The 21876-nt window shown below is 43.4% G+C and overlaps 1 protein-coding gene across 4 annotated transcripts; it reads right to left on the minus strand.

Moving 5' to 3' along the window:
* On the minus strand, nucleotides 1-10981 carry LOC147869095 (chlorophyll(ide) b reductase NOL, chloroplastic-like). 4 transcript variants are annotated; one of them, XR_015530401.1, is made up of 14 exons: nucleotides 10516-10981; nucleotides 9283-9351; nucleotides 9101-9162; nucleotides 8881-8967; nucleotides 3186-3253; nucleotides 3052-3100; nucleotides 2900-2985; nucleotides 2375-2432; nucleotides 2227-2277; nucleotides 1363-1413; nucleotides 1234-1275; nucleotides 1041-1151; nucleotides 544-641; nucleotides 1-415 (listed from the first exon to the last, which is right to left on the minus strand). XR_015530401.1 is itself a non-coding variant. In XM_087326412.1 (13 exons), exons 1-13 carry the CDS (start codon nucleotides 10964-10966, stop codon nucleotides 594-596), a joined length of 1233 nt encoding a protein of 410 aa, XP_087182538.1. In that variant the 5' UTR covers nucleotides 10967-10981; the 3' UTR covers nucleotides 1-593. The 4 variants fall into 4 exon arrangements, 2 of the variants coding, with proteins under 2 accessions (XP_087182538.1, XP_087182553.1); XR_015530400.1 differs by having other exon boundaries at nucleotides 1-443; XM_087326412.1 differs by having other exon boundaries at nucleotides 1-641.
* Nucleotides 10982-21876: the final 10895 nt, after the last annotated feature.

Genomic DNA, 21876 nt, shown 5'->3' on the forward strand with positions numbered 1-21876 from the left:
AATACAAAACTATCAAATGAGCTTAAAATGTGATTCACATATAATGTGTTTGGAGTTCTTAATGTCTTTAAGCAACACCATATTCCCATAAAAAAATACAATGGCGCCAGCTAATAAATGACTCTATTAAAGTAACAAATAAAACCAACAAACAGCTCTAAACAGAAAAAAAATACATAATTATATGAACAAATTAGACCAAATGAATTGAGATGCCATGTAGTGGATTCAGTGAGATTCCATCCATCCAAGGCCTTTGATAAGATAGAATCTGTAAACTCAGGAACATGCACAAGGTAATAGAATAAAATCTCCTTTATCCTCAAGTTATAATCTACTCCAGTGCTCTCATCTTGATGTTTTATCAATGAAACCAGGGAAGAAAATTTGTATTGAGTGAGCGCATGCTAGAATTCTCTCTTAACAGAGAAGGATGTGTGATGCTGAAAATACAATTTTCAATCATTATCTTCATGAAAAAACAGTGTGCACAAGAAAGAAAATTTGCATTACAAGTGGAAATGAATGAACTTGATCTCTTACCAGCGTTGTGTGCATGCTTGGTTTTTCTGATACAATTCACCTATGTTGCCTTAATCTTCTTGAACATATCTGTTCTTTCTGGAATTAAACAGTAGTCTCTGTTGAAACCACCATAAACGTTCACACCTACAGATCAGCCCTTTGTAAAATTGTACGTAAAAGACAATCAAATTTAAATGTGCTGTATATCAATTGATTGTTAATGGGGGGCTATAATGCATATAACTTTCACAGTTAGAGATCCATTTTTATATTTTTGCTGCATACATGGCATAATTGATTTAGTAAGAATATTTCAAATGTGAATCTCAGCACATTTGGGGCATTCTTTGGAAGCATTGCCATGCTAATCTCAGCCCACTTGGCGCATTATTTAGGACCATTAACCATTATGGCTTTACTAGACTTACATAAGGATTTCTATAGCATAAAGCAATCGTATTTCTTTTGCATCCAGGTGATATTCACAATATGAGCACTGAGAACTAGTGACTTACAGCAATTATTTGGGAGTACGCTTTAAATCCTGTCAAAAAACGTATATATGAGGAGCTCGTATTTCCATTTCCTGATGCTGAACGAATACGTGGAACCAAGAACTTGGCAACCTAGACATGCATCCAAAATATTCAGGTATACTGAAGTTTATCCAATATATATTGATGAAATACAACAAAGGTCGAACAGTACTGTTTCGGCTGGTTCTGCTAGTATATTGATAAAGAACTTGGCCTGAGAATTCCCACAGAAAATTAATTACAAACTAAATTTTATGTTAACCTTTACATTTCATGTCAATTACCATAACTGGAGATTTACCTGTGGAGTATCACTACCAGACATCAATAACTCTGTTGTCACCATACCAGGCTGTACAAGTATCATGGAAATTGTCACTCTTTTGTTTTTTATTTTTCCTAAAAGGTATCGTATTAATATAAAATGCCTTCATGACAAGCATTAATATAAAATTCTCTCAAACAGGTGCCAACTGTCAAACTGAGAGGGAATACATATGTCGGACATGCAGTAGCATTAAATGACAAACAAGTTCCTGTGGTGTAAAATCAGTAGAAGCCTTTTGGTAATTGGTAGTGAAAGTGATTAATGAGTTCTTGACCACGAGTTAGCATCTCCTCTAAAGAAAGATTATACCGTTAGTGATTATCCAGAAAATGACAGTGTGCTATCCCATATAGAGAACAGGTTATTTCTACATTCAAATGAATTTCCCAAGCATAGTTTAAATATAGGACATTCACGGAAACTCCTAAAAAGAGGGAAGAATAGATTGGGATTTAGTTACTCCAAATAAAATGGCAGAAAATATACAAGCATTTTCTTTCAAAACTTGGTCAATTTTGATGGCATAGCATCCCTTGGACTACAAGCAAGAAAACATTATCAAGACAAATCACAACCTACAAAGATATAGATATTAAGTGTAGCAGATACAAACTACACAAAACAGCACAGCCTTGATGCACTAGAAATAGCAAACCTTTTACAGACTCATTGATCCTTAGCACACAATGGGTTCCAGACTCATATTTTCAGTATGATTGACTATGCTCCTTACATAGAATCTCTACCAAAAAGAAATTAGATTGCATACTAGCATGTATAGACTTAACATTTTTATAATATTAATCATCAAAAGATCATGGCATCATCCAAGCTCACCGAAAGCATGTGGATGATCACATTTTTTATTTCTTGCATTTTCATCTCTGCCTACATCGAAAAACACAACCACGAACCTTTATCAACAAGATAGTGGCAATAAAGTTCCTTAGAAATCAGACCAGAGTCCAGAGCAAATGGATTTTACCTGCAGAGATTTTGTTAATTGTGTTAAGCTTCGCTTTGTTGCTCCGTATGCTGCAAATCTGGGGAAACCATAGTCACATTCATTTGCAATGTAAGCTGCACCATCCCCAGTATATGATAGAAAGACATAAAGAAGTATATAATAATCTCTCTAAATAACAACAAAGGCTTATCAGACCTGATAAAAATTACAACTGTTCATGTTAACTGTTTAAATGTGAATAGCAGAAGAAAAATTTCTTTCTACTCTAGCTTCCAAAAACTAAATAATTTGTCACTGTTCATGTTAACTCTTTAAATGTGAATAACAGAAGAAAAAAGTCTTACTTTAGCTTCCTAAAACTAAACTGTTCATGTTAACTCTTTAAATGCGAATAACAGAAGAAAAATGTCTTTCTACTCTAGGTTCCTAAAACTAAATAGTTTGTCACTGTTCATGTTAACTCTTAAAATGTGAATAACAGAAGAAAAATGTCTTTCTACTCTAGCTTCCTAAAACTAAACAATTTGTTGCAAGGATTCAGACCTGGGAGTGGGCCTTCCATCCGCTCCAGCCCCATCCATGTTAAAGATATGACCACCTTCTTCTTGTGCCATCATCAGTTTTATGGCCTAAAATATTGCACCACTATTGAACATGAAAAACTGCCATGTAGATGATATTGGAATCAGCTATACCTCTCTGCAGCATATCATAACTCCAATAGTATTGGTTTCCACTATTTCCCTACAAAAGACAAACTCATAAGGAACAGACACTAGTTGAGAATATTAATGTATTGTGGCAAAACTAACTAGTTTCTGATTCTTACATAATGATGTCATCACTTGTATCCACTAATGGCTTGTATGTATATGCATTGGATCCAGCATTATTTATCTGCGATACCATACAATCAGCTAGAAACAAACAAATGGCCTTATAAATGTATGTATCTGCGATACATACAACTACTAGATAGGTCTTCCCTTAAATCTGCTGCAGCTGAGACTAGTTTATCAAAAAAGAAGCCACTGAGCAAATTATGGCATGAAGCACACTCCGAAACACAGTTTTGGGGTTAACTAGAGGAACTGGAACAGGCATTTCACTTGCAAATTAAGCTCATCCACAAGTTCTTAGTAAATTGAAAGCAAACTTAGTTGGATTCAAGGGCAAAGGAATCAAGATGTGCACAAATGCACCATCTGAATGAAGGAAGAGATCATAATAGGAAAAGGATGGGCTCATTTCGTGGAGCGTGGTTAATCATCTACAACTATAGGTTCACACCATTAGTTGCCTCTGTTCCTCTTCCACATCCATCAGCGCAAAAGATAAAGAGAGATGGATCAAGTGAGAATGTAAGTGTTAAAGCAGGTTCTACTTGCACTATCCATGATGAATCAGCTGAAGAACTCCCTTTTACCTTCACCAAATCTCGAATTGGATTCAAACAAAACAGATACAATTAGCTGAATTGGAAATTGGTAAGATGCTTATTGAATGGAATCTCCTATTTACAACTTACATACTCCTAGTTGGAAGCAAACGGTGAAGGTAGTGTCACAAATAGTTTAATGACACTAGAAGATTGATTCCATCCAGCCATTACTTCATCAATTCAAGCATTTATTACGGTTGACTTTTAGAACCAAACACTACTTCATCAAAACATTTAATGCATTGTTTTTCTTCTCTCCACTGATCCACTACTTTAACTCATTATGTACCAAGGGATATTTATCTGTAGCATCATCAATGAATGTAAGAAAATGAAGATAACTCTCCAATTGATACTGTTCTCATTGGACTGCATACATCACTATGTACAAGTTGAAGCTTGCATGTTGCAAAAACATTTGCATCTTTTGGAAATGAAAATCTGTGCATCTGTCTCGTGGATATGCAACCCTTGGTGCTCTTGATAGACAATGTGCAGATTTGCAATTCCAAGAGCCACAAACTAAACTGTGGCTATTTCATACAATTGTAACAGCAACTCTTCTCTATGGAGTAGAAACATGGGGACCGAGTCTAAACAAGGCAAAGAACTGGAAAGATTTAGAGACGCCTTTAGTCTCAAATATTGCCTGCATGATAAGGAGCAAAGCGTTTGTGCCCCATGATATAATCATGGGCAGATATGAGCGCAGCCCCTATAATCATTGGGGCATTATTCTGATCTGTGACCTGTATTCAACGACTTTGGGAGCTACCTAAAGGAAGGTACTCAAGATTGGTGCTTATGTTATCAAAGCAACTTGCTAATCATGGAGACATTCATTGTTGGTATACTAAAATGCAACAATAGTGGCATAAGAATAAATGCAATACCCCCTTTCCAGTATAGCTTGGATTATCCCCATTTAAACATAACCAAAGTGGGAATGAATAGAGTGGTCTGAACTAATATTATTAACTTGGAAAACAAGATAACATGGATCAGCTCCAAAATATCAATTGAAAGGAAGATGGCCCACTATAAGAAACTTTTTACACACATCGGAGGATGGATTCATAATCAGACCCTCTTATAAGGACATACATCTATCCTATGCATTGTTTAATGTGATAGGGCAGTTGCGAACTTCATCACATTAGTTAGAGATTGAGATAGGGAAATAAGCACGAATACATCTAGAAGAAAGAATTTGCCAATTGTGTCATCATGGAGTGGAATATAAGAACACTATGTTTGTCACTGTGTTTTCTATGAAATATTAGGGAGATACCATTGCCTCTTTAATCAAGGCTTTAGCCCACTACACAAGGTAATGGAATATGAGGACTAAGGTGCTTGGGGCTTTTCTTGCTAGAACTCAAGAGACATAGGCAAAAGTTGTTGACGGACAACAACACAGCCACACAAGCTCATCAACAAAGAACATTCACAACTTTCTTTAGCCCCATCACTCATGCCACAAGTCAACCAAGGGCTACACAAATGAGCCCCGACCAGGACATAACAAAGGGGTTACAATAGATCAGGCAAAAGCAATTTGTCATGCAAATAGGCCCCAGCCCCATGGACCACGATCTCATCACCCTTGTCATCAACTGATAAAGGCCCTTATCTCCCATCATCGCAGGTGCTTCCCTCACTTTGGAGACCTCTCCATTCTGGATTGACCTATGCTAGAGATCTTCTGAAGAAAAAAATTACAATATATTGAACTTGCGAATCTTACATTTACCAATAACAAGATTCTTCAGTGTCTTTTTATCTTATTTATCTTTCTTTTTTTACTTAGTAACATTTATTTATTTTGATTTGTTGATCTCGAAGACGATACAACACTTAAGCTGTAATCTCTGGCCTTATAGGACAATTTGGCCTCTTAAAAGACGTTAATACATGTTTATTGCTTTCTTTCGGCCAGCATAGGTACGTTTGACAACTTCTTGAAACCTACGGCATGACATTGAAAGCCCCTATCTTCTCCCAAAGATCTACATCCAAGCTTTCTCATGAAGAACATTTGCCCATTTTTGAAGATAGTAGGGGGCTGATTGGCTGGCTATTGCTTTCTCCTTAGCTCTTTCCCAGGTAAATGTAACTTTCCTAGGAATATTAATAAATAAGCCCTTTCCTAGGAATATTAATCAACTCTTTACTCATCTCAATGTGGGACCACAGTTTTGGAGCTGAGAGGAGGTTTTGGAGGGTGACAGCCCTAGAATTAATCTCTCCCTTATGCAATCTCTTTGTTACGGGAATGACCATAATTTATCCCGTGGTAAGTTGTACCATAGTATTTTACACACAAGGATAAAGTACGGTCATGCCTGTAACACTACTCTCTTTGCACATTTTCTCTAACAACACTTAAGATGTAATCGTAATCTCTTGTTTGGTTTTATAGGCCATTTTGGCCTCTTAAAAGATGTTAATATTTCTTTCTTTCTTTCTACATTTACTATATTCCAGCATTTATTATAGTTGACTTTTAGAACCTACCACTACATAACATTTAATGTATTGTTCTTTTTCTCTTCTTTATGGAGTAGAAATGTGGGGACCGAGTCTTAACAAGGCAAATCATTGGAAAAATTTAGAGAGTCCTTTAGTGTCAATGATTGCCCACATGATAAGGAGCAAAGCATCGGTGCCCCCTATGATATAATCCGGGGAGAGACGAGAGCAACACCTATAATCACTGAGGCATTGCTCCAATCAGTGACCTATATGCAAAGTCTTTGGGAGCTCCCTAAATGAAGGTATACAAGGTTGGCACTTATGTGATCAAGACAACTGAATGAAAATGTAGACATTCATTGTTGGTATGCTGAAATGCAGAAATGGTTCGAGTCACATGGCACAAGTGTAAATGCACTACCCCTGTTCCAATATAGCTTGAATTCTCCCCATCTAAATATGACCGAAGTGGAAAAGAATAGAGTGATCTGAACTGATATTATTAACTTGGAAAACAAGATAACATGGATCAGCCCCAAAATATCACTTGGTACGAAGATGGCCCACTACAAAACCCACTTTTTACACACATCAAAGGATGGATTGCTCATAAGGCCACCTTATATGGGCATTCATCTATCGTATGCACTGCGCAATGTGATAGGGCAGCTGCAAACTTCATCACATCAGTTAGAGATTGAGGTAGGCAGATTTACACGAATACCTCTAGAAGAAAGAATTTGCCAATTGTGTCATAAAGGAGTGGAATCTGAGGAACACTATATTTGTCACTGTAATGTCTTTAACGAAATCAGAGGGAGATACCATGGCCTCTTTAAACAAGGCTTTGGCCCACTACACAAGGTGATGGAATATGAGGACCAATGGCGCCTAGGACTTTTCTAGCTAGAACTCAAGAGACATAGGAAAAAGTTGTTGAAGGACAATAGTACAGCCAGACAAGCTCATCCACAAAGAACAATCACAACTTTCTTTAATACCATCACTCCTACTAATGTTACAAGTCAATCAAGGGATAGACAAATGGGTTCCGGACAAGGAAATAATAAATGGGTTAGGATAGATCAGGCAATAGCAATTTGTCGTGCACGTAGGCCCTTGCCCCATAGACCACGACCTCAACGCCCTTGTCATCCACAAATGAAGGCCATTATCTCCTACCATCGCAAGTGCTTCTCTCGCTTCGGAGACCTGGATCGACCTATGCTAGAGATCTTTCGAAGAAAAAAGTTATAATATATCTAACTTGAGAATCTCACATGTGCCAAAAACCAGATTTTATCGTCTCTTTTTATCTTATTTACTTTTATATTTACTGAGTAATATTTATTTTATTTTGATTTGTTGTCCTCAAAGATGAGACAACACTTAAGATGTAATTTCTTGTTTGGTATTATAGGCCATTTTGACCTATTAAAAGACATTAATATTTCTTTTTTTCTTTCTTCTTCACTCCTCCATTATAACTCATTGTGTACCTAGGAATATTTTATCTCCTTTCATAAATGCATGATTACAAAACCCACCCTCATTTTCACATGTGAGCTTCCAATTCTTGTTTTAACTTATTATTAAGCTGCTGAAAGCCTCTTTGGCATCTTACAATTGTTCATAACAGTTTTCTCACAGAATTATATAGGACCTTTTATGGGAGGTCTCGGAATCAAGAATATCCTCTCATTCTTCGTCTACTGAAAATAGTTTTGTTCCTTGTTTAATTGTTCTTTTTGTAAAGAATCAGGTATGATTCTTGTGTAGTGAAAGAGATATGTGTTATGTGTATGTGTGAGAGGAAATAGAGAAGAGAAGAGAAGACACAAGATGGATAGATAGAATGGAAATAGAATACTCAAGAAGAAGAATATGTATATTCACAAGGAGAATATGAAATACAAAAATGTAGCATTACAAGGAGTCGCAACCGACTTAGTATGAAGTATGAGGAGGGTGCTTTATATATAGTCACCCTCTCTCTTCATTAACTAACTACAACAACCACTCTCTCTTGGGGAATGTGAAGACTCATAGTCATGGGGAATATGTAACTCATTAGTTATGTGTCATAGAATATGATTCTATGACACATAGTTAATGTGTAGAGAGTAGTGGTGTAACTCTTGACCTTTGAGTAATCATAGATTCTCAAAAGGTGTGTTCACACATTGCACTATGTTGAGCTTGATTCTCAACACTTTTGTTAGTTGAGACTTAAGGGAAGAAGAAGTTGGAAATTTCTTATGCTAATTGATATAAAACAGTTTTCTATTAAGTTTATGGATTTATAATCTGTTTAAGGCTGCAATAGATTAAGGTATTTGGCTAAAAAACTGAATCCAAATGTATCTAAAATCTTAGATGCTTAAGATATGTAGATGCACCACATCTTACGTGCCTCTCTTAAGATGTGTTTGAACTTAGTACATGTTAGCTACACCTATAACGCCTCTGTTGTTCAAGCAATTGGTTTCCATCACTCAAATGTGTCAACCCCAATGCGGCATATTACAACCATATTAAACCCTAAATTTTTGTTGATTTTTTTTTATTCCCAGGAGAATAATTACAAATGGAAAAAATGAGGCCATACCCAAATGTCAATGCATCCAAGATGCTCTATAGCAAAATTGACCAATGTTTTGACGCTCTCCCCATTTCGAACATCAACCGATTTTCCCTAAAAAACCCATATATTCTTCACTATGAAACATACCAAGGGTTGCCTAATGCTCTCATGCAGGAAACATGACAATGTAAAATTATTCTTCAACCCAATCTGTTTATAGTCAGTTAGCAAACTGACTACTCACAAAAGCTCGCTGTCCACCAAACTCTTGTGTCAAGCTCTTGACAGCTTTAGCCACACTTTCACCTTCATACAGTAAAAAGCCAATGTCATAAAGAATTGTTAGATTGCAGGTACTCTTGGGAGAGGGTAAAGAATTGACACCACAGAAAGCAGAAGTTTTGCAAGACCAGAAGATGGACTGACCTGATCGTGAGCATATTACGACATTATCACCCTCTCTCAAAAACTCCTTCGCGAGTGCATAGCCGATTCCTACAATAAATAAAAAACAGAAATGGATTACATCACCTTTGCCATATTTCTCAATTTTTACTAGATTAACATGATGATATGATTTTTCAGTATTTATATTCATAGTGAATAAGATGCCAGCATTCAATTCCTAATACAATTATATCATAATCCTCGCTTCTTATCAAATTATGATGAAATGTCCCCCTGTTCATTTCATACAATATTCTTTATCCATTGACACGCTTCAAGAATCATTATCCTAACATAATCAAGGAAGTTGGGTACATCAAAAAATCTGTGTCTCTACCCTCATCTCTACTACAGTCCTGTTTGCTGAACATCATCCCTCAATAGCTGCTCCCTCAAACATCCCTCTTTACCTTTACCACTGACATGCACATTGAAGGAAGTTCAAATATATCAATCATAATACTTCGAAAAGAAAACACATCTAGGGAGTCCAAATCAATCAAATCCAGAATTTTCAAAGATTGGCTAGACTATTCACACATAACTCAAATTAAGTGGTTCAAATAACTAAAACACACTTTTCAAAGCAATGGCTGGAGCATTTGAGCATATAATAACACTACGGAGTTAAAATGCATAAAGTAGCACAGAACTTTCAAACAAATGTGAGCATATTTACATTTATAACTCCAAAATTAAGTTTTCAATTACATCAGCCTAGATATTTTTCAAAGAGATGGTTCGGAGAAAGCAAACATACCATTTGGAAGGGGCAATGATAAGCACATTGGAACAAGTTTAAATACACCAAACATTGTATTTCGAAAGAAAAGGCTAGATTACCCACATATATAGATCCAAATTAAGTAGTTCAAATACATCAAACATGTTATCCGAGATCAAATGCATAAACTCGATATTTTCAATGGTAAGGCTAGATTCCTGGTCTGACTCTGAGACCAAACTTCTGAAAATACTCCAGGCTCAAGCAAGGCACCTCTCGGGATATATAATCAAGCACAATATTTTTCAACGAAATGACTAGAACATCCACACATAGTGTTTATACATACTGAAGGATGTTTAAATGCAGCAAAGACAATTGTATCGAAGAAATGGCTAGACTATTTGCACACATAAATCCGGATATGGCGTTTAAACACATCAAATGCAGTATTTATTGAACGAACAGGATGGATTATTTGCACATACCTTTGGATGATCCAGTTATAAGCACATTGAAAGGAGGCTTTTTCGAGCGGGAAGTAGGTGATAGGGAAGGATCAGGATCTATCGCTGCAGAAGAGTTCAATTTTTCTGTCTGAGAAGCTCGGATGAGAAAAGAAGAAGATCGGGTATCATTCTTCTTCGTCGTCTTCTTCTTGGCGTCACTGTTTATCTTCGGATCAGAACAGTATAAGATCGGTCGAGGAAGATGGAGAGATCGAGGAAGGACAAAACGTAACTGACGATTCGCAGAAGTGGAGCGATTGGCAGAAACGTGACGGGTAAGGAGGGGATGCGGAAGCGGGGCAAACCGTAAGTGCAGCTTGGAAGAGGCGAGGATAAGGGAGGGGATCGAAGAGGAATGGAAGGAAGGCGAAGGCGAAGGCGGGGGGAGGAGAGGAGGTAAGAGACTGCCGGTTCTGCTTCTCATCGCCATGGCTTCTTCTTTGCAAAGAGAGAGACGATCGTACTCTTTCTTTCCCCTTTGATCGTAGTACTAGTCACTTCCAACAGTGACTTCCCTCCAGTCGACCATTCATAAATATGGCTTCGCTTCCACATCATCCGGCTCGTCGAGAGATGAGCCTCACGAAGTTCGATCCCACGGACTTCAAGTTTTGGAAGGAGCAAATGCAGGATTACCTGATCGTGAAGAGTCGGATCGACCCAATCAAGAATGAATCGGCTCCAAACGAATACAAGTCGAATGAATGGACGAAATTAGATCGAATTGTTTGTGCCGCCATTTGGATGCACCTATCCAAAACCGTCTATTATACGGTGTAGTCATGTACAACAACATAGCAGTTGTCGAAGACGTTGTCGGAAACATACGAAAAGAAGGTGGCCGCCAAGCAGATTTATCTTATCCGGCGCCTATACAATCTTCGGATGAAAGAATCCAATTCGTTCCAAACACACTTGAATGAGTACAAAAACATCAAATCCGAAATTTCCGCCCAGGGGATGACAATTGATGATGAGCTGAAAGCTCTCTTGCTTATGAGCAGTCTACCCCCTTCATGGGAAACTTTCGTAACTACTGTGTGTAATGCATCGCCTACAGCCGTCAAGTACTCCGAGGTTACGAGATCAATACTGTTTGAAGATGCTCGGAGGAAATCGTTCGTACACAAATCGGCTAGTGATGGATATGTAGTACAAAGTTCGATTGATCGACCGAACAGTCAAGGAAGAAGTTCTTCTTGACATCCAATCAATGTGAGAAGTTGAAGCAAGTGCATGGACACTAGAATATGCAATTATTGCAAAAAACATGGACACATCAAGGTTGATTTCCGTGCCCTCAAGATCGGAGGAAAAGGGCAACCCAAAGGAGGAGGTTAATTTTGTCCAACGACCCGAACATTCTATTCATTGAAAATTTGGTTGAATCAGAAGTTATGTACATGACCAAAGAATCTACAACATGGCTTCTCGATTCGGATGCATCGTATCACATGACCCCTCGCCGATCTCAGTTCCAACAATATTCGGCTTGAGAGAGCGAAAGAGAAACACAAGATAGAAAGATTTGAATAACAATAGAATACTCAAAACGATGTATATTACAAAAGAGATTAACCGAACTAATTACAAAGTAGGAGGAGAGTGCTTTATATAGTCACTCTCTCTCTTCATTAACTACCGAAGCTCATGGGGAATGTAAAAACTCATTAGTTATGTGTCATAGAATATGATTCTATGACACATAGTTAATGTGTAGATAAGAGTGGTGACTTTTGACCTTTGAGTGCACACTCTCAAGGGTGTGTTCACACACTAGACTAGGTTGAACTTGATTCTCAACACACCCCCTCAAGCTCAACTTTGGTCGGCTACTTCGGTTGATGTCTGCTTCAGCTCGTATCCGATTTGGACAGTATCCGGTTTTCGCTTGTACTCCCCCTCAAGCTTGGCAAGTCAAGGACCGTCAATCCAAGGTCTGACATGAATTGCCGAAGCTTGTCGGCTCCCAAGGCTTTGGTGAAGATGTCGGCAGTTTGAAGATTCGTAGTGATATGTTGAAGATCAACATCGCCATCCTAAACACGCTCTCGAATGAAGTGATAGTGCACTTCGATATGCTTCGTGCGTGCGTGGAACACTAGGTTCCGGGCCAGATAAATACTGCTCATGTTGTCACAATAAAGGGGAATTGGATCTTTGATGGGAACGCCCAGATCCTTCAATATCCTCTTAAGTCATACGGCTTCACATGCAACCACCGCCGCACCCCTGTATTTGGCCTATGTGCTCAAAAGAGCGACTATTGGTTGCTTCTTGCTACTCTAGGAGATGGCTCCACTTCCGAGGGAGAAGAAGAAACCAGAGGTTGATCGTCGGTCGGCTTTGTAGCCTGCCCAGTCGGCATCAGTGTACCCCTCAAGTTGAATTGGCGTGGCCGACTTATAGAGAATGCCATAGTCCATCGTTCTGCTCACATATCGTAGCACTCTCTTAGCAAAATCCAAGTGGATATCTCGTGGGGTTTGCATGAACTGGCTAAGAAGGCCGACCGGATAGCTCATGTCTGGTCGAGTGATCGTGAGGTAGATAAGACTATCGATCAGTTGTCGATACTGAGTCAGCTCACACACACTATGTGGTGCCAGAATTGGCATCTAGTTTGAGGTTTCGGTCGCGAGGTGTTGCCACAAACTTGCACTTAGTCATCCCGAACTTGTATAACAAGTTGAGAATGTAGTGCCGTTGGGAGTTCATAATCCCGGTTGGAGTCCGAATTACTTCAATGCCAAGGAAGTAGTGGAGCTCTTTCATGTCCGTCATCTCGAATTTGTTGGAAAGGAGGGATTTGACCTTGTTGATGTCGATTAGATGCTCACCTCCAATGACCAGATCATCCACGTACAGGATGATGACGATCACCTTCTTACATAGAGAGAATTGTCAGATTTTGGCATTCGGAAGCCGATTCGATGAAGATATTGTGTTATCTTCGAGTGCCAAGCACGTGGTGCTTGCTTAAGGCCGTAGAGAGGCTTCTTGAGTCGATAGATGGCTTTCGGATGAATGTTGGATTCGAATCCGGGTGGTTGTACCATGTACACCACCTCTTCCAATTCACCTTGAAGAAAAGCGTTCTTGACATCCGTTTGGTGGAGGTGCCACCCTTTCACTACTGTAAGCGCTATCATGGTTTGCACGGTTGTCATCTTTGCCACTGGGGCAAAGGTCTCTTCATAGTCGACGTCCTGTGTTTGTGCGTAGCCCTTTGCTACGAGTCGAGCTTTGTAGCGGTTGACGGAACCGTCAGCATTATACTTCACTTTGTATATCCATCTGCAGCCGATTGCCTTCTTGTGCAGTGAGTGAGGGACGAGATCCCATGTCTCATTCTTGCTGAGAGCTTGCATCTCCTCGTTCATCGCTTCGACCCATCGCGGATCTTGAGCAGCTTCGGCAAAGCTCTCCGGTTCTCAAACTGTTGCCACCTTCATCATAAAGGCATAGTGGTATGCCATATAGTCGTTGTATCTGAATCGGCTAACTGGATTTTTCTCTCGGGTGGAGTGACAGAATTTCTCATTTGCCGATGTGAGTGCTTTCTCAACTCCGAGTGACCTCATAAGAGGCACATCAAAGTCATCGAACTCACTATCAAGTGAATGAGCCGATTCATTGCCGTCGAAGTGATCGTCTTCATATTCCAGCATTTTGGACTTGGCCGAGATGAGCTTTGGTTGCTCGGAGGCTCTTGTGGTCTACTCAATTTGGTTGAGATCGAACTCTCTTCGAGTATTGACCTTAGTTGATCATCGTATTCTGTGTTGTCAAGGTCGTTCGTAGATGGTTCGGGAGGAGTCGGCTTGGGTTTGTACCATGATGTCGATTCGTCAAAGACGACATCCCGACTTACACGAGTCTTCCGAGTAGAGGGGTTGAAGCACTCCCTTTTGCTCGAGTGAGTACCCCACGAGGATGCACTTGTCTGATTTTGGGTCAAGCTTCTACCGCTTCTCATCGGGAATGTTCACGTATGCAATGGAGCCGAATATCCTTACATTGGATAGATCCGGCTTCTTCCCATACTATTTCTCGTGCGGGGTGACCTCATGCACTTCGGATGTTGTGCACCGGTTCATGAGGTAGATGATGGTATTTGCAGCTTCTGCCCATATATGACTTGGGCATATGCTTCTCATTTAGCATGGCCCTTGCTACTTTGAGGATGTGCCGATTCTTGCGTTCGGCTACACTATTCTGTTGCGGTGTGTGTCGGCAAGTGAATTCTCGCCGAATTCCTTCTTGTCAAAGGTATGCCGTGAACGCATCGGAGAAGTATTCCTTTCCTCCATCCAACCGAAGACATCGTACATGGTGGCCAGTTGTCTTTTCGACTTCGCTTTTGAATTTTTGCGAGTGTGTAAACACTTTGCTCTTCATCCTCATGGGAAAGATCCATGTGTCTCTAGAGAAGTCATCGATGAAGGTAACATAGTACCGACATCCTCCGAACGTAGCTTTCTGTGCCAGTCCCCACACATCTGAGTGGACTACGTCCAATAGGCCTTTGCTCACGTTCCTCTCCTTCGGAAACGGGTGCCGATGGTTCTTGCCGAATTGGCATGCTTCACATACTCATTCAATCTCTTTCTCTTTGAAGGTCGGGAGCCTGATGACGACTCCTTTCGATTGCATCGCCTTGAGTTTGTTGAGATTGATATGGCCGATTCTTTTATGCCATAACTCTATGTCGGTGTCAGATTTGAGGCCCTTTGCGTACATGGCCGATTTCACCTCATTTGACTCGAGGATAAACATTCTACCTTCCCTTCGACCTCGACCAATGAGTCGGCCTTCCTTCTCGATGAACCAACCACCTTGGTTGAATCAAACTTGCATCCCTTGCTCCACTATTTGGCCAACTGAGACCAAATTTTTCATTATGGTGGGTACATGTAATACCTTTTTGATGCAAGTTTGTTCGCTGTCTTCCCCGAATGGGACATTGCCAATATGTCGAATAGGATGAGTGGTGTCATCTCCAGTCTCGACATAACTAGGTCGATCCGGTTCTCGTAAGTCTCAGAACCATTCTTGACGGGACATCATATGGTTCGAAGCACCGGAGTCGACGAACCATACATCTTCCGGATTGGAGGCCGACATAGAATTTGCTCTATGTCTCATCACGAACATTCCGCCAAGGTCTTCATAATCGGAGTTAGTGGCATAATTTGTGAGTTGTCGGCTTGTGGAAGCCGACTCATGCTTCTTCTTCCGGCACTCTTCTTCATGATGGCCAATTTATCTACAATATCTGCATTCGATCAAGTTTTGTCGACTCGAACTAGAATGGAAGTTCCCCCTTCTTCCGAAGGTTCCTCGATGGCTTCCGTCTTGTTGCCGAAATTGGGAGTTGTTGTCGTAAGTTGGACCTCGTCCACTGCCTCGTCCTTGGCCGAATCGGCCCCTTGCTCAGCCGCATCCTCTTCCTCCATTTGAATGCGTGTAGAGCATGTGGCCTTCCGAGGCATTGTTCCTTGTTCGAACATGATTCTCTTCGACCAATACCATAGATTGAATATCGAAGAAGGACGGTGGATTCTCCCATGCTAGTACGGCGGTCCGCATTACGCCGAATCGTGGTGCAAGGCCGCTGAGGCATATTTGCACCATTTCGTCATCCTCCACATTGACTCTTATTGAGTCGAGTGCATCACAAAGCTCCTTGATCTTCAAGGTGTAGCTTGTGATATACATATCCCTGTCGAATATGAGTGTATAATGGCCGTATTCACACTGTCTCTTTGGACAACCCAAGTTTGGGCTATTTTTGTAAATAGCATAAAGGGCAGTTGCCCTAGGATAGTCACTATATAAAGTGACTTTGTAACCTTTAGCAAAGGTCGGTTATCATTTGTAACTATTGCTATTAAGAAATAAAACTTTTCTTTGTGCCTCTCTCTCTCTCTCTCTCTGGGTGTATCTTGTTCATTCTCATACACAGGTCCTTCAACATCACAAATGTTGTTTGTTCTTCCGCACTGACGACCTTGTCCCCGACATTTGGTATCAGAGCGTTGGAGGTTCTTCAACCCGCTGCCGGCCATCGTAGTACACCACACAACACTCTATTTTTGTTTTACTTGAAGAACAGAGAAGAGAGAAGACAAACAAGAAGCAACAACCAAATTTGTGCTTCATTCGGCTTATCGACATTCGGGAGGATCAGTTGGATCCATCCCCTCTCATCGTTGCAGTCATCCGAAGCAGAATCGACCTAAACAATCGGTTTCCTGTGATCGGTATTCGGCATACAATCGGAAGCTAACCGGAGTCACTCCAAGAAGGTTCAGCAAACAAGTATCTGAAACCAAAACAACTCGGGTTCAAGACCAACTAGAACGATATTGGGTGAGCCGACTGGCTGCACCCAACTAAGGTTCCTAGTCAACTCCGAACATAGTCTTACCAACCGAAACCGAATCAGATGGCATCAACATCCGGCTCATCGGAGATGAGTCTAAGGAGGTTCGACGGTTCGAACTTCAACTTCTGGAAGGAACAAATGCAGGACTACCTCATAGTCAAGGGTTAGATAGACCCGATTGAGAATGAAAATACTCCAGAAGCATACAAGGCAAACGAGTGGCTAAAGCTGGATAGAATCGTCCGCGCCACGATTCGGATGCACTTGTCGGAGTCAGTGTACTTCGCAGTGCAATCATGCTCGACAACTTTTGAACTTTGGAAAACACTGTCGGAAACTTATGAAAAGAAGGTCGCCGCAACGAAGATGTATCTGATCCGGCGCCTCTACAACTTGTAGATGAAAGAATCCGATTCATTTCAGGCACACCTCAACGAGTACGAAAGCCTAAGCTCCCAAATATCATCTCAGGGGATGACAATAGAGGATGAACTCAGAGCAATGATACTCATGAGTAGTCTCCCCTCTTCTTGGGAAACTTTCGTCACAACCATGTGCAATGTTTCAACAATCTTGACTGAAGCAGCTCGAAGAAAGTCTTTCGCCAAAGACTCGGCAGATGAAGCTTACGTTGTCGTGGAGAAAACCGTTCCTAGGCGGAAACTGGGTATAATGTGCGTAAACCGGCCCTTACACGTGGGCACAAGTTTTGTTGTATAGTACGTAGGTAGGTACAAGTCGCCTGAGGCGAAATCCTAGGTAGTACGCGTTCGGTAGGGAGGAAATCGAGGCGTATCCCTGTCCGAAAGGACAAGGAATAAACATGATGTAACAAGTGGTAACGACCTCCCTCCTTGGGTTATAAAAGAGAGGGAGAAGTGAGAGAAAGGTATCACGTTTTTGGGAGCGAGGAGGAAGGGCTGTCGGACCAGGACCGAGCTCTCTCCTCCATCGTTCGACTTTCTTTACAGGATTTCAGACTATGTTGCCTCTGCTTCGTGGACAGCCAGTGTGCTTCCGGCAGAGGCTCCACTGTGCAGTTGGGCTGAGTGCGTGCGTGAGCATCGTGTGTATGTGTGTGTGTCCGCCTGGGTTGGATCCATCGCTGGCTTGCCGGTTGTAATCGTTGTCGATTGTAATTAAGACTTCGTTCTCTGTGTCTTTCCTCCTCTGTGTTTCTGCAAGCTGCACTCTCTCTCTCTCTCCCCTCTTTCTCACGCCCCTTAGTTCAAGGCCCCCGTGGTCCCACTTCTTTCCGAAAGCGAAGAGCGTAACAACACGACATATTTGGTGAACCTGACGTGAAACAGGCGACAAAGGAGTGAAGGATGAGGGGATCCGAGCTTGCTGAAGCTATGGTCGTAGCCGTCGACCGGCTAGTGAGCGCTCGCGAGGGAACGGGTGCCCTTGACAGGGCCATTGAGTCGATCGTCGGCACCATAGGTCGATTCGATGGGAAGAATGCCACGAGCTACTTGGAGGCCTACCGGGCCGAAATGATCATGAGGGATATCTTGGTGGACATGCAGCTGTCCGGATTCCCTCGGGAAGTGACGCCGAGCATCCACGCAGAGGTGCTCGAGGTGCTGGCCGGATGCCGGACTTGGGAGGAGTTTGAGCTGCGGCTCCTCGAGATGTATGGGTTTGATGACTCGCTTCGGCTATCGAAGCGAGACTTCATGGCGTGGGTTGAGAGCCCAGGGAAGGGGAGAAACGCATCGGTGCTCCTCCAGGAGTTCGAGAAACGGTTCGCATGACTGTCAACGCTGGACCGGACCGTGCTCGACACAAGCCGGGTACTACTATTCGTCAAGGCGGTGGATGCCATGGACCGGGAGAAGGTGGGTCTCCTGTTGGAAACGGATGAAGGGCTCACGGCAGACTGGGCCATGGTAAGGAGGGTCTGCGGTCGTTTCGACAAGCGGCGCGAGTGGAGCGATGAGGGCTCGTCGGCGGCAAGGCTAGTCCTGACGAGGGAGCTTGAGGAGCCGATCTCGGTACCGGCTAGGAAGGAAGAAACTCGGAGTTGGCTTAAGACATGCTCAGCCCCAAGCGGAGTGGTCAAAGGTCCCTCCGGAGGCGCGGCTCTAGAAGAGTTGTCGCAGATGGTGTGAGACCTCCAAATCGCACAGGCCTGGAGGGACAACGACGAACAATCTCATGACCGAAGGCCGTTGGCGGGGCAGCAATGCATGTGGTGCGACGCAGTCGGCCACATATGGAAAGAATGCGCGAATTTCGCAGAGACACTCAGGACCAACGTGGTTTACCTCTGGAACGAGCGGGTGCACGCGAGCGAGACCCGGAAAGCCCTAGAGTTGAATTCGGGGCGCAACGGAATGAAGCGGTTGATGGAAGAGGCCGCGGTACGACATGCAGAGGATGTTAACTACTCGGTGTCGGCGGGAATCCGGGTCGGAGATGATGAGGCCCGAAAAGCGAAGGACTCTGGATTTTGGCCGCTGATGCTAGAGGGTCTCCCTAGAGTATGGTTGAAGAAGGAAGAGGTAGACCGCGCGGAACAACGGATCCGGGAGGTCACCGGATGGGACGACCCGGTGGAAGAGAAGACTGGCTTTGTGGCAGCCACATGCCAGAACTACGAGGTTCTGGTAGAAGACAAGCATGTGGGAAAGGCCGGAGGGGCAGGCTCCTCGCAGTTGTACGAGACCCGGTTCGGACCGAAGCCGAATGAGACCGTCAACGCCGACGCACCGGAGAAGAAGAAGCAGGCCGGTTTTTGGCTGAGCACCGAAATCGAACGAACGACAGACCTACGGAAGGTCCTGTGGAAGAGAGAATTCTCGACAACAAGGTCGAGCTGTCGTTACGGGAGGTGCTAGGAATCACCAAGAACGAGTTCCACGACTCCATCGTGGACTTGGTGAAGCGGAAGAGGCTCTCGACGGAACCGGAACCAGAGAGGCCGGTGGAAATGCAGACGACACACTTAGAAGACACGACCCTAGAGGATGAGTTCGTGGAAAGCCACTACGCGAAGCCGCATTAGGCTAGGGCCACTACGGAAACCCCTGTTCGGATCGACGACGTCCAGGAGCCGGTAGTGGCATTGGTAGACCACGGTTCAGAGATCAACTAGATGTCCATGGACTTCTATAAAAGGGGGAAATGGCCGATCAACACCAAGCACGGGTGGAAGATACGCGTGGCGATGCGCGCTACAGAGGAGCTGCATGGTGCGTGCCTGAACGTATGTGTGAAGATCGGCGACGTCGAGATAGATCAACATTTCTTCGTGCAGGAGACATCCTCGCACCCGGTAATTCTCGGCGAACCGTACATTACGGCAGCGCGCATGGAGACGAAAGTACTGGACAACGGTTCGGCGTATGCACGCATCAAGAGCCAAGACGGTCAGGTCGGCATTCCGTCCAAATCATGACAGTGCGACCCAACCACGAGCGAAACCGCGAGACCCTTGGCGGCGACAGCCGAGGGGATTTTTGGAGAGGGCTATCAAAGCGTGGGGCAGCGATAGTCCGGACACCCTGGAAAAACCCCACAGATGTACTATAGGCAAAAACACCTGTACTATAGGTAGAAAATTTTGGTTCTCCGATAGCGGTGGTTGTACGATAGCCGACGTAGTTGGCCGGGAAAAGAAGCGGGCGGAGGAGCGGCTTCGGGCGTGTGGAGTCCTCGGCCTTGAAGAGGAAATCAACGGAGCCGTGGAGGCGGTCTCTTTCGATGACACCTTGGGGAAGTTACAGGAGGTGTTCGGAGAAGGCCTTAATGAGGACCGGACGATTCCGGTATGTTCGGAAAAGATGTACGAAGTCATCGCCAACTTCGGTAGTGGACTCGAGTCGGATCGGACGGCCCGAGTGGATAGGAAGTACAAGACTATGGACCGGAAGGTGAGGCCAGTTAAGGCACCCTTGCCGGAGGGCAGCGAGTTACGGATAAAGGGGGTTGCGTCGGACCCAAGTTTATGAGATCCAGCCAACATAGGACACACGTTCACCGACGTAACGCTACGGGAGCTCAAGATTGGTGGGGGTGGCTTTCTATTGCCGGCGGAAGAGGACCGGTTTCGGAGAATGCTTGGGAGGCACGGGAAGGCTTTCGCATTCTCACCGGAGGAGATCGGGTGCGTAGACCCAAAGGTTGTGGAACCAATGGTGATCTTCACGGTACCGCATGTGCCGTGGAGTCTCAAACCGATTTCGGTACCCAGAGCTCACATCCCGAAGCTGATGGATCTCCTGAAACAGAAGGTGGAGATGGGCATCCTTGAACCGTCGAGTGCCCCATATTCGAATCGGTGGTTTACCGTGCCAAAGAAGAACGGCACACTACGCTTCATACAGGACCTACAGCCGGTCAACAAGGTGACCATTCGAAACGCAGGTATCGGACCAACCATTGATGAGTTCGCGGAGGCTTTCGCAGGGAGGTCGATCTACTCGGTCGGGGACTTGTACTCAGGCTACGATTAGTTCCAGCTAGCCGTAGAGAGCAAAGATGTCACCACGATGCTGACTCCTCTCGGCCTAGTTCGGATGTGTACCCTACCGCAAGGAGGAACGAACTCGGTGGCACACATGGTGAATGCGATGAACAAGGTGTTGAGGGACTGCATCCCGGACATCATCATGTCGTTTTTGGACGACATCCCAATCAAAGGATGTCCGATGGAGGACAGGGACGAGTCGGTCGGGCCCAATGGTTGCCGGAGGTTCGTGAGGGATCACATCCGCGATTGCGAGAAGGTGCTACAAAGACTCGAGAGCGCGCGACTCACCTTCTCCGGAGAAAAATCAGCATTCGGACAGCCGAAGATCCTAGTAGTTGGACACCTGTGTGGGTCCTATGGCCGGAAACTGTCCATGGCAAAGGTAGAAGCCATCTCCGTGATGAAGGACAATTGCGGGTCGGTTACGGAGGTCTGTAGATTCTTAGGTGTGTGCGCGTTCTGCCACATCTGG

This window comes from Azolla caroliniana, unplaced genomic scaffold (assembly GCF_043228905.1).
Source record: "Azolla caroliniana isolate FFs.n. ecotype wild unplaced genomic scaffold, voAzoCaro1.0.p SCAF_1, whole genome shotgun sequence".
Lineage (NCBI taxonomy): Eukaryota > Viridiplantae > Streptophyta > Polypodiopsida > Salviniales > Salviniaceae > Azolla > Azolla caroliniana.